This window comes from Cricetulus griseus, chromosome 6 (genome assembly GCF_003668045.3).
Source record: "Cricetulus griseus strain 17A/GY chromosome 6, alternate assembly CriGri-PICRH-1.0, whole genome shotgun sequence".
Taxonomy (NCBI): domain Eukaryota; kingdom Metazoa; phylum Chordata; class Mammalia; order Rodentia; family Cricetidae; genus Cricetulus; species Cricetulus griseus.
Genome location: NC_048599.1, coordinates 148,848,860 through 148,862,173, shown reverse-complemented (window position 1 = coordinate 148,862,173; position 13,314 = coordinate 148,848,860). Strand labels below are relative to the sequence as shown.

The following is a 13,314-nucleotide window of genomic DNA, read 5'->3' as shown; positions in this document are numbered from 1 at the left end:
TCTCCACATCCTCTCCAGCATAAACTGTCATTGGTGTTTTTGATTTTAGTCATTCTGACAGGAGTAAGATGGTATCTCAGAGTTGTTTTGATTTGCATTTCCCTGATGGCTAAGGATGTTGAGTACTGTCTTACGTGTCTTTCAGCCATTTTAGATTCCTCTATTGAGAACTCTCTATTTAGTTCTGTACCCACTTTTTGATTGGATTATATGGTATTTTGGAGACTTGCTTCTTGAGTTCTTTGTATATTTTGAAAATCAGCCCTCTGTCAGATGCGGGGTTGGTGAAGATCTTTTCCCATTCTGTGGGCTGCCATTTTGTCTTGTTGACTGTGTCCTTTGCCTTAAAGAAGCTTCTCAGTTTCAGGAGGTTCCATTTATTAATTGTTGATCTCAGTGTCTGTGCTACTGGTGTTAGGTTCAGGAAGTGGTCTCCTGTACCAATTTGTTCAAGGGTACCTCCCACTTTCTCTTCTAAGAGGTTCAGTTTGGCTGGATTTATGTTGAGGTCTTTAATCCATTTGGACTTAAGTTTTTTGCATGGAGATAGACATGGATCTATCTGCAGTCTTGTACATGCCAGCATCCAGTTATGCCAACACCATTTGTTGAAGATGCTTTCTTTTTTTCCATTGTGTAATTTTAGCTTCTTTGTCAAAAATCATGTGTTCGTAGGTGTGTGGGTTAATATCAGGGTTTTCAATTCTATTCCATTGGTCTCCCTGTCTGTTTTTGTGCCGATACCGGGTTGTTTTCAGGACTATAGCTCTATAATAGAGCTTGAAGTCTGGGATGGTGATGCCTTTGTAAGTTCCTTTATTGTACAGGGTTGTTTTGCTATCATGGGTTTTTTGTTTTTCCATATAAAGTTGAGAATTGTTCTTTCAAGGTCTGGGATTTTGATGGGGTTTGCATTGAATCTGTAGATTGCTTTTGGCAAGATTGTCAATTTTACTATGTTGATACTTCCTATCCAAGAGCATGGGGCATCTTTCTTTCCATTTTCTGGTATCTTCTTTAATTTCTTTATTTAAAAACTCAAAAGTTCTTACTATACAGGTCTTTCACTTGTTTGGTTAACGTTACCCCAGTAGCCCTACTATATACAGACAATAAGTGGGCTGAGAAAGAAATCAGAGAAACATCACCCTTTACAATAGCCACAAACATGATAAAATAACTTTATTTTTTAACCGAGTGAGATTCACTTCTTCTTCTTTGTCTTTGAGACATGGCATTCTCCCTTCTATTTTATGTACTTTGTTGTCATTCCTTTCACCTGACTTTTCTTTTTGACTTCCTGAATATTCCTTCCTTCCTTCCTTCCTTCCTTCCTTCCTTCCTTCCTTCCTTCCTTCCTTCCTTCCTTCTTTCCCTCCCTCCCTCCCTCCCTCCCCCCCCCTCCCTCCCTCTCTCTCTCTCTCTCTCTCTCTCTCTCTCTCTCTCTCTCTCTCTCTCTCTCTCTCTCTCTCTCTTTCTTTCTGAAACAGGGTTTCTCTGTGTAGCTCTGACTGTTTTGGAACTCATTCTGTTGACCAGGCTAGCCTAAAACTCAGAGAGATCCACTTACCTCTGCCTCCAGATTGCTGGGATTAAAATTGCCATTATCCCCAGCTAACTTCCTGACTTTTTCATTTGAAATTTTGTTTGGTTTTTCTTCATAGAGTGTGTATTAAATTATATTTTTACATTGTTTTTTTTTCATTCAACTGTTTGTTTTCTCAGTTTTTATTCAGCCATGTATTTATTTATATCCTCTGAGCCTTTTGAACATATTTATAATAACATTTTGAAGTCATTGTTTTGTTCATCAGCATAGTTGCTTTTCATAGGGAATATTATAATTGGGCATTAATTTCTAGAGAAGGCTTACTGTCTTGGTTGTTCTTGTTTGTGTTTTTGTTATGAAATCTAGGCAGCTCCAGTTAGGCCATTTGTGGTGTTTAGGATACCTGGTCTTGCCTTTGTTGAATGTGTTTGGATCTTTGTTCGGTGGTATCCCAACTTGTCAGGTTGTGGATCTTTTGAATGACACTTGGTTTTCAGTATTGGGGCCATTTGTTCTGAGTGCAGTAGTGGATTGGTGGGCAGGAATTGGTGGAATTGGCTCTGGGGGCCAGATGTTGAGAAGTTTTTATCTCTGATCCATTATAGTTAAGGGTTCACACAGACTGGCAGAAGGAGCAAGATAACTTAATTTGGAACAAAGTAGCAGTGCAGATTTGAAGGATAAGCTGTAAAAATTGACACGTGACTGAGCAATTAAGGACCCAATTAACCTTAACCCCATAAAAGCAGTTTAGGTTTTTTTTTTTTTTTTCTGTATATGTCCCTTCCCATAATGCATTTGACTTTTATTTATATGCACACCCACTTAAGAATAGCATAATGTATTAATAGGGCAATTCTCCTTAAGTTTACCAGAAGATACAGTTTTATGTTACTCGGCACACAAATCTGTTAAGAATAAATCTGCTTTTTTGTTGTTTATACTTGCACACATTAGGAATACACTGCCTAGAAACTGTCTAAATTTGAGTGCTAAATAGGGGTGAAGAAATTTCAGCTGTTGTATAGATACATATTGCCAGTGTAGTTTGTGGAGTGAGCACATTCTGAGATTTTTTGAGATGCTTATGTACACATACTATGTGAAGGTTAAGGAACTAGGCTAGGCTGCCAAGTACACTATTAAAATATGTGTGTGCCTCTGTGTGTGTGTGTGTGTGTGTGTGTGTGTAAATCTGTATACATAACCAAAACCAGATTGGGGTCCTAGGTACTGAAACTCCTGTGTGTACCTGCCTCACTGTTACATGCATGTTGTAAATTAGTCTCCACCACATGTGACTAAGCTGTTTAAGAATATGGGTTCTGTTTGTCCCTGTTACGTGTTAAATACTTAATATTGCCTGTATGTAGTAAATGCTGGAAGTACTTGTTATTGAATAGATGCATGCATGAGTTTATAATGGGAACAATAAGGGGTACTGGTTTTGAGTGTTTTCGAGGATAAAGTTGTAACGGACTAAAGATGGTGCCAGACCTCAGAATTGATCTCTTCTCATTACTAGACCATGAAGGTTAAAGTGACTTGCTATTTTATAAATGATAGCCCATGTTTTCCCTGATTACTGTCATTAGCCCCAGGTATTCTTTTCCAATGGCAGGGCTGATAAACCATAGTAAGTGGTTTCAAAAGACCATTGCACATTCTAGTATGTATTTTAACTGATCCTTGAAAAACATGTGTGATCTTTTGAGATTTTTTTTTCCCACTTAAACATTAAAAGGGCCCTTGTTTTAACTGACAGTGAAGATCTCAAAATTGTTTGTAGGTGCTGGGTCTTCAGCTCTAAAGAGGCCATTTGAAGATGGATTAGGGGATGATAAAGATCCCAATAAGAAGATGAAACGAAACTTAAGGAAAAGTATGTAAATTCTTATTCTTATTGTGGAACCTGGAGAAGGTTTATACCTTCAGATAAATAAAAAATGCAGACTTTCATTGACTTGGATTAGTATTTTAAGAATAAACCATAGTTGACAAAATTGGTAATTGGAGAACTTTGAGTTTCTAAGTTTCATTGCTTAAGATATCGATGCTTTCAACTAGAAATCAATGGGACATTGTGAGTGAATTTGTACTTTAAATTTTCATTTGTGTAAACAAACATTATATTTGTTTATTTTATGTCTATGAATGTTTTGTCTGCAAGTATGTATTAGCACCATGTTCATGCCTGGTGCCTGCAGAAGTCAGTAGAGGACATCAAGTACCCTAGAAATGTAGTTAAGAGGTGGTGGTGAACCACCATGTATATGGATGCTGGGAACTGAATCCAGGTCTTCTGCAATAGCAAGTGTTCCTAACAAGTGATCCATCTTTGTAGACCATCAATCATATAGGGAATTATAGTGGGAGCTACAGATGTACAGTTTGAAGTTAATTTCTAATCTAATTTTCTTTCATAGTTCTGGACAGTAAAGCAATAGACCTTATGAATGCACTAATGAGATTAAATCAGATCAGGCCTGGGCTTCAGTATAAGCTTTTGTCACAGTCTGGCCCAGTCCACGCCCCAGTCTTCACAATGTCTGTAGATGTGGATGGCACAACATATGAAGCCTCAGGACCATCCAAGAAAACAGCAAAGCTTCACGTAGCAGTGAAGGTGAGTGTTCTTTGATTTGCCAAAGCTTCCTTTGTGTTGTTCAGATAAAATGCTTACCTGTGTCTGTCTATAAGGCTTTAAGGACAGTAACATAGAAACTGCTTTCACCTATGGATCACATTTGTTGTTGTTGTAACATAATATTTGTTGGATTTAGAAAATACAGAAAAAATACATCAACATAGTTCTGATAATCAATCGTGTATATAGATAATTCCCAAATAACGGAATCTCTCAATAAATAAATTTGATTTAATGTAGACTAATGCCAAAATGTCATAGATCATGCTTGTATAATGAAGACTGAGTTTTATTTAAATTCTGTCATTTATGAGTATATGGTATAAAATAGAATTGGTCTTGTTTGCTAAAATATTGTTAAAGTATTGCAAACAGTATGCTAGATGCCAAAGGCAAGAGTTTATCGAGTTTAGTATGAATAGGAATGGAGATACAAATAATGCATATATGGAAAGTATATGGTGTGTTAGTGATTAGAACTATACAGAAAAAAATAGTAATAAAGTGATATTAATACCAGACAGTATATTCTGCTTTGTTTATGTTGGGTGCTTAAGTGTGATGAGGGTATATGAGTTTAAAATGAGACTTATAAATTGAACCCAAAAAAATTTCATAACTGCTTTAGGTATTTTCTATTGTTGTGATAAAGACCATGACTGATATCAGTGTGGGCAGGAAAAGGTTTATTTCAGCTTACACCTTACAAGCAATCAATCATGAAGGGAAGACAGGGCAGGAACCTGGAGAGAATAACTGAAGCATAGGTAAGCCATGGAGGAAGGAATTCTGTTTACTGGTTTGCTCCCTGTGGCTTTCTCAGTTTGCTTTCTTATACATTCCAGGGGTGGCATTGTCCCTGGTGGACTGGGCCTTCTCACATCAGTCACTTTTAAAAAACCTCCACAGACTTACAGACAGGCCAATCTTATGGGAGTATTTTCTTGAGGTTCCCTCTTCCCAGATGACCCAAGCTTGTGTCATGATGACAAAACTTACCAACACAAAAGAGCTGTAATGAATACCCTTATGTATGACATAAGAATAGTCAGTTGATTTCTGAAAGAGTTACAGTTGGGTTTGTATAAGGGTCAGATGGGCATTTCTTCTTGGGTAGATCTTCACAAATTAGGATACCAGTGAGCCTTAATGGATTGTCTCCTTTTATTGTATGTTAATGGCCTCATAGCAACTCGTAGTTAAGTAAAATTTGCAGATGTCTTAGTATAGTGGCAGTTTTTTTTATGCAGTGAATTAGGTGCTATTTTTATTTGATGCAGCGATACAATGCTATACTGTGATGGATTATTTTAACCTAACTTTTGGTAAACATGGGGGACTTGGAGACTTTGTTTCTCAGTTTGCTTTCTTACATTCTAAGGGTGCATAAGTACACATCTGAAGCATCATTTAAAATTATTAGGGCATTGGGTCAGAGGAGCTCCTTTTTGTAATTTGTGTTTCAGAAGTAGATGGCTTTCATGCCTTTTCTCTCTTTCTGTGTTTAGTTCCTATTTGGGTAGAGTGTGTAGTTGAGTAATAAATCTGAACTATGTAAAGAGATGAGATTTGCCTATTTTGAATGGTCACTCAGCTAGATTGTTATCCACTCAGCCATGAGTTGTCCCAGCTTTGAAGCTTTGGATACCCCTCTGTCGATAATTTGTTTGGCTTATGGTGATTACTCAGCACTGTGATGTGGAGACGTAGTCAGAACGAGCCTGAGGTCCGTTCTGGGTCTCCCCATTCTCCCATTCTTACACTAGTTTATGTACTGGGTAGCTGTATTCTAGAGTTTACTTGCTGTGTTGAGGCAAAGAGTTCTAAGGTTTTGAAGTTTTTTTTTTTTTTTTTTTTTTTTTGGTGTGTGTGTGTGTTGGGGAGGGTGTACATATGTGGTGGCATGATTGACTATCAGATGACAACTTGTAGGAATCTGTTCTTTCTCTCTCTCTCTCTCTCTCTCTCTTTTTTTTTTTTTTTTTTTTTTTGCCTTATCGGCTCCACAGATCAAACTCAGGTCATTAGATTTGGCAACAAGTACCTGTTCCAGCTATACCTAGCCAGTATAAGTTTTTCAGGTAGATTTTTATTGTACCCCTAGCTTTGTAAAAGTTGGCTTTTCTTTTTCTTTTTATTTCATGTATGTTTGTTATAGTTTAGAAAATGAAACGTCCTTAATTCCTACAGTTAGAAATAATATTAATATTTTTACATTAAATGCAAAAGGTTTATATTTTTTTCGAAGCTTTGTTTTTATTTAAACTTGCAATTCCAAAATTCAAGGAAGTTTACCTGTTTGATGTAATCATAGGTTTTGTACTAATTGGGTGGCAAGACCCAAGCTGAATTGATGCAGGGCCATTTTTTCTTTATTATTCAATTTATTATTATTTCTATGTATGAATATAGGGTGATACCTGAGAATTCACTGGGATTTGGCAAATAATTTGGCTTTATGTTGGGCTTGGGAAATGGAAAATTAAGAATTCTCAAAACAAATTGTTCCCAAGAGCAGTGGACCTACATGTTGTGTATAAGTATGTACATAAAGTAGTTCCATGATGTTTTGCGCATCTAAACAACACTTATTTTTATCAAGTGATCATGAAGTAATTGTTTTGGATTTCTTAGTTTATATTGTTTTTTGTATTTTTTGACCTTGTCTGATTATCCTCTAAGATATATTCTAGAGATGGGATTGCTGGCCCAAAATTAATGAATAATTCATTAATTCAGTGTAAAGTATATTGGGAACCCTACTATGTATCAGTACATTGCCAGATGGCCCCCATTTACACATGAATCAGAGACAGTACTGCACGTCTGAAGGTAGTCAAAGCACAACAGATCAGCTAGAAATCTGTTCTGCTACATTAATGTGGCTTAGCCACCCAAACACAGCTAGCTTCCCTCTCCTCCTGCAGCTTTTGTTCCTGAAAGTCCCTAACAGAGGTACATTTAACATATTCTTGTCATGAAAATAACTGTGGTTAGTGTGGAAAAAAGAGAACATGGACCTGACAAAGAGAGAAGACTTTTTTTAAAGACACGGTTTTTCTGTGAGCCCTGGCTGGCCTGGAATGCACTCTGTATAGGCCAGGCTGGTCTCGAACTCAGATCTGACTGCTTCTTCCTCTCAATGGCTCTGAGTAAAGGCAATGAATGAAGACCTTTTAGAGAAGTGTTTAGATCCATTAGGTGTTCTGAGAACCTGAGACCAGATCGTCATCCTACAGAAGCCATGATTCTTAGTTTCTTTTGAGTAGAGAGCCATGGAGTATTTTCTTTTCACTCCCACTGGCCAGTCTCTGAGGGTAGCTAATCTTTCTTAGTCTTAACCTCTATCAGACTCAGCTGCCTTCCAGGAAAAATGGAACAGTTACATATATAATTTGCTTTCAAGTTAGCTTGTTTCTGTGAACTATCTTGAGAATTTTAAGCTCAGTTGATGTGTTATTAATAGTTTTGAATATGCTTCCTAGATACTTAAGCTGACTTTCTTTGGTGTACTGGTTTTACTTGTTTTTGCCTTGACATTGATTCCAAACAAAGTTTGGTTTTGCTGGAGAAAGTAGACTAGGACAATTGTTAAATAGGTGAACATGGATTTGACACAACACAAGTACTGCAATGGGTGGTGGTGAGGAAAACACCTCAGTATGAAACTGGACTCAGTTCTCACTCCATAATTTATTGCCAAGGATTAGAGAATGATGAATGGGTGGGAAATTACTAAGAGGAAAAATAAAGGGTAAAGTAGGATTTGTTTTCTTTTTTAAAAAAAATTTGTGTGTGTGTGTGTGTGTGTGTGTGTGTGTGTGTGTGTGTGTGTGTTGTGTGTTTGTGAGTATACAGGTGTGTCCATGTGTGTATGTGGGGGCCAGAAGAGCATTGGATGCCCTTCTTTATCACTCTGCTTTATTTCTTTGAGGCAGGGTCTATCCCTGAACCTGGAAGCTAGCATGTCCCACCTATCCTCTTGTCTCGGCCCCACATGGAGCTGAGATTACAGGTATGTACAGGATACCCTGCTTGTTGCATGGTTGCTGGGATCCAAACTCAGGTTCTCATGATTGTGCGGCAAGAAGTTTTAACTACTGAACCATCTGTCCCGCTCCTGACTAGCTGGATTCTTTCTAAAGGCAGGCCAGGGTAATTGGACATCATATGTGAGATTGTGTGACATGAGAGGATTTGGTCAGATACTGTGAGTGATAAAATAGGAACAGAAACAATGTAATTTAGCAGGATTCTTACTGCTAATGGGTTACTGAGTATAAGGACCACTGATGGAGCCTAAAAGTGGTCCAGCTGGGGTGTGATGATGGCACACACCTTTAATCCCGGCACTTGAGAGGCAGAGGCTGGTGGATCTGTGAGTCTGAGGTCACCCTCGTCTACAGAGTGAGTTCCAGGATAACAAAGGCTACACACAGAGAAACCCTGTCTTGAAATACAAAAAAAAAAAAAAAAAAAAAAAAAAAAGTCCAGAAAATTCTAACTAGACTTAGGTCAAGAAGAGGTTTACCAATTTTAGAGATCTGAGAACTCTTCACTTCTGACTTCTTTAGCCCATGATACTACTTTGAGAAGGTGTGTGATAGAAAATGACTTGAAGTTTCTTACTAGTCCTGTCCCTTGCCCTTCTCTGCCACCCCCTCCCAGTTGAATCAAGGGCACATGTGTGCCAGGCAAGAGCTCCACTTCAGAGTGATTTTAAAGATTTGTTTACTTTTATGTAAGTGTTTTGCTTTCCTGTACATATGTGTGCTGGTGCCTGTAGTGGTCAGAAAAAAGTACTGGATCTCCTGGAACTGGAGTTACATGTGGTTGTGAGCCACACATGGGTTTGGGGAACCTAACCCAGGTCCTCTACAAGATCAGCCAGTGCTCTTAATGGCTGAAGGTCTCTCCAGTCTCTGTTATTTAAAAATAGTTATTTGGCATCTATTTAATCCTGAAAGTAGATACTGTATGCCTCAAGAGATAACTGTTTGTAAATGACCTGAATTGTATTGCTGTCTTAACTTGTGTTAATAGATAAATGACTTATGACAAGTGAGGAAAGCAAAGGAAGAAGTGTGGTATTCAGTAACTAGCATTGAGGGTTCCATTGTCTTCGTTAAGCTGGGAACCATACTCTTCCCCTGCTGTGATGCTGAGATTTGAACCTAGGCCAGTACCCCCTTTCTGAGCCATATCCTTGTCTGTGCCTTTGTGCTAGAGGAGATACACCCCATTGTTGTTGATGTTCGACTTTCACCTGTGGTGGGCATTATTAATGTTAGTTTTATACAATGGCTCTTGTCCAGTGGGAGAGTTCTCAGGGAGAGCATTAGTTTCAGAACTCAATGGAACAGGTGTTTTCTTTATGAAATATTGATGTACTAACCAAGTGATGTTACTGTACTTAGTGTAAAGTGCTGTCCGAGTACTTTTAGAACTTAAGATGTTAAGGGCTGGAGAGATGGCTCAGAGGTTAAGAACACCGGCTGTTCTTCCAGAGGTCCTTAGTTCAATTCCCAGCAACCACATTGGCTCACAACCATCCATTATGAGATCTGGTGCCCTCTTCTGGTGTGCAGATATACATGGAAGCAGAATGTTGTATACATAATAAATAAATAAAATCTTAAAAAAAGAACTTAAGATGTTAAAAGGGGTTCTTGGCTTATTACCCAATAAACTCAAGGAATATTTATGAGAAATGCCAGATTCCCCATATATGAATTAGATGAATTAATTCCTTTTTTAAAATTTTAATTTATTTCTTACATTCCAATCCCAGTTCCCTCTCCCTCCTCTCCTCCTGCTCCCCCACTTCCCACCATCCCACCTCCAATCTGCTCCCTGGAGAGGATAAGGCCTCCCCTAGGAAGTTTGCTAAGTCTGTCCCATCATCTCATTGAGGCAGGACCAAGGTACCTCCCAATCCCCATCCCTGTGTCTAGGATGAACAAGGTATCTCTCCATATAGAGTGGGCTCTCCATATACAGTGGGCTCTACTAAGTCAGTTTGTGCAGTAGAGTTAGATCTTGGACCCACTTATGAGTGAGTACATACTATATTTGTCTTTCTGGATCTGGGTTATCTCACTCAGGATTTTTTTTTTTTCTCCCTAGTTCCGTGCATTTGCCTGCAAATTTCAAGATGACATTGTTTCCTGAGCAATACTCCATGTGTAAATGTACCGCATTTTCTTTATCCATTCTTTGGTTGAGGGTATCTGGGTTGTTTCCAAGTTCTGGCTATTACGAATAATGTGGCTATGAACATACTTGAGCAAATGTCCTTGTGGTGTGAGTGTGTGCTCTTTGGGTATATGCCCAAAAGTGGTATTGCTGGGTCTTGAAGTGGGTTGCTTCCTAATTTTCTGAGAACACGCCATACCGATTTCCAAAGAGGCTGTACAAGTTTGCACTCCCACCAACAATGGGGGAGTATTCTCCTTATTCCACATCCTCTCCAGCATAAACTGTCATTGGTGTTTTTGACTGGTATAAGGTAGTGAGGTTTTGATTTGCATTTCCCTGATGACTAAGGATGTTGAACATTTCCATAAGTGCCTTTCTGCCATTTGAGATAGTTCTGCTGAGAATTCTATATTTAGATCTGTACCCCATTCTTTAATTGGATTATTTGGTAGTTTGATGTCTAGTTTCTTGAGTTCTTTGTATATTTTGGAGATCAGCCCTCTATTAGTTGTGGGGTTGGTGAAGATATTTTCCCATTCTGTAGGGAGCCGTTTTGTCTTGTTGACCATGTCCTTTGCCTTACCATTTCTGATTTGCTTTGTACAGAGTCAAATGAAATCCCTTCTCTTTTTTTTTTTTTTTTTGGAATATTACTGTTTTATCTATGTTGGTAAAAATCATTTGTTGATGTCATTTTCTTTCAAAGACTTTTTTTTTTAAAATTTGACCACTATAACATCATTTTTAGTCACCTATTAAATACAGTTGGTATAATGGAGAAATGTGGCATTGCTTGTGTACTCCAGCAGCTGAGAGCTTCTCTTTCAGCTCCTGCTCCTGTGTCTGTGGACACATCGTTTTAGTCAAAGGCTGAGAGAACAGCTCAGCGTTGAGCATGTGTGCAGCCCAACAAGACCTTAAGTTTGATTCTTATCACTATCTTTAATTTAAAAATAAAGTGTAAAAAGATTAGTCAGTAACTCACAAAGTGGTATTAACCTGCTTTGAAAGAGACTTAATGAGATACTAGCAAATTCATCCTCTTGTTGACTATAAAAGCAGTGTAATCTGGAAGGAGAGGTCAAAGATGATGTACATGTGCATGAACATACATTTGCACACAGGCACATATAGGCAGTCTTGTGAAAGCTTTGTTTCAAAAAACTGAGAAACCCCAGGATCATAAAGCTATGAAGCCCTGAAAGAGGCACTTTTTTTCCCCCCCTTCGAGACAGGGTTTCTCTGTGTAGCTTTGGAACTTGTCCTGGAACTCACTCTGTAGACCAGGCCGGCCTCGAACTCACAGAGATCCACCTGCCTCTGCCTCCCGAGTGCGGGGGTGGGAGGGTGGGGGGGGGAGTGTTGGGGTTAAAGGCGTGGGCTACCAACACCCGGCCGAAAGAGACACTTAAGCATAGTTGGAAATAATGGCTCCACTGGCAAACCAATTTGAATGTAAAACACAAAACAAAGCCGATCAAATACAAACAAAACAAAGCAGTAACAAAAATAACTCTGGATTCTGTTCATTGGCCAATTCCTCAGTGGTTGTCATAGAATTTAGAGGTCAACTGACCCAGTCTTCTTGCTTTGCAGATGGAGAGATTGAAGACCAGAGGAGAGTGATAGGAGTAGACTTTACATTTTTTTTTTCTTTCCAGTTTATTTTCCTTATTTTGGTGCTATTTGCCTGTCCTCCCTTTTCCATTGGTAGAGCTTGACTATGCTGTACGTTCTCTTTATTGTTTACCTCCAAATTAAATGAGCTAGCAGTGACTTTAGGCTTGCGTTTCTGAAACCTTTGAGCCATGCACATGGAGGAAGCAGCTTTCCCCTTTTCATGCGGTGCTACCCTGGTATGTGGAATGGACTGAACTGAGGATTCACCGATGTAGTGCTGTCTTGTTCTTCACAGGTGTTTCCGGAAACTAAATGTTACAGTTTGAAACTTTTTAGCTCAGAATTTCAGCTGTCCTTTTTGGTCTTTGGTAACTGAATAAATATGTTTTATTGGTATTTGTACAGGTTTTACAGGCAATGGGATACCCAACAGGTTTTGATGCAGATATTGAATGTATGAGCTCCGATGAAAAATCAGATAATGAAAGCAAAAATGAAACAGTGTCTTCAAACTCAAGCAATAATACTGGAAATTCTACAACTGAGACCTCCAGTACCTTAGAGGTATATTTGTGTTCTTTTCTTCCTTAGAATAAAGTAGTGCGAGTACTTTGGAAACCTTAGAGATGTGGGAAAGAATAAGAGTCTCATAGAGGCCTATATTGCTAACAGTTTGCTTTATGTTTTGAGTGTGACTATCGAACCCTAGACCGTGTGGATATTAGGCAAGCACTCTTGCATTGAGCCACAGCTGGAACTCTCTGCTTGCCTGTTTTGTTTTGTTTTGTTTTGTTTTTGAGATTGTGCTTCTGAGAGTCCAGGCTGGCCATCTCCAACTCAGTGAATAGCTGAGGTTGACATTGAATTTGTAACCCACCTGCTTTCATCTTCCAGGTGCTGGGATTTCAGGGGTATTGCCACAACATCTGGCTGTTTTACCTTAACTGTGCCCAGATATATTTCTGAATGTATTTATTAAGGAAGCCATATTTTTCACATAGCTTTGCGTTTTGGTCTTCTTCTACTGAACTCCTAAAAAGAATCTATCAACATACCTACCTATGAAAAAAAAATAAAATACACCCTAATTTAAGTAGCCTACTGGCAATGGAAGATTCTTCTAGAATGTCATAATTTTAATGTATCAAAACTATCAGTACTATCCAAAGAACAAAAACCTAAAAGATTTAGTAGAGAAAACAGATCTTTTTGAAGTGTGTGCACACATGACAGTGTGCCTGAGTTCACCATTTAATTTGTACATCCTTACAGGAGGGCATAGACTGCCCACTGCATATTT

At 38.5% G+C, this 13,314-nt stretch overlaps 2 protein-coding genes across 5 annotated transcripts in view; both read left to right on the top strand.

Moving 5' to 3' along the window:
* Positions 1–13,314, top strand: part of Dennd1a (DENN domain containing 1A) — a 1,920,886-nt gene that overhangs the window by 687,334 nt on the left and 1,220,238 nt on the right.
* The window catches only part of Strbp (spermatid perinuclear RNA binding protein), a 117,731-nt gene that overhangs the window by 73,607 nt on the left and 30,810 nt on the right, over positions 1–13,314 (top strand). For all 4 annotated transcript variants that reach the window (XR_003486816.2, XM_027423574.2, XM_027423572.2 and 1 more), the window contains 3 exons: positions 3,339–3,431; positions 3,976–4,175; positions 12,420–12,578. Coding sequence is in view for 3 of the 4 variants with exons in the window: in XM_027423574.2 (XP_027279375.1) it covers positions 3,339–3,431; positions 3,976–4,175; positions 12,420–12,578 (452 nt within the window). In the remaining variant the exon portion in view is untranslated. The remainder of the gene's footprint in view (positions 1–3,338; positions 3,432–3,975; positions 4,176–12,419; positions 12,579–13,314) is intronic.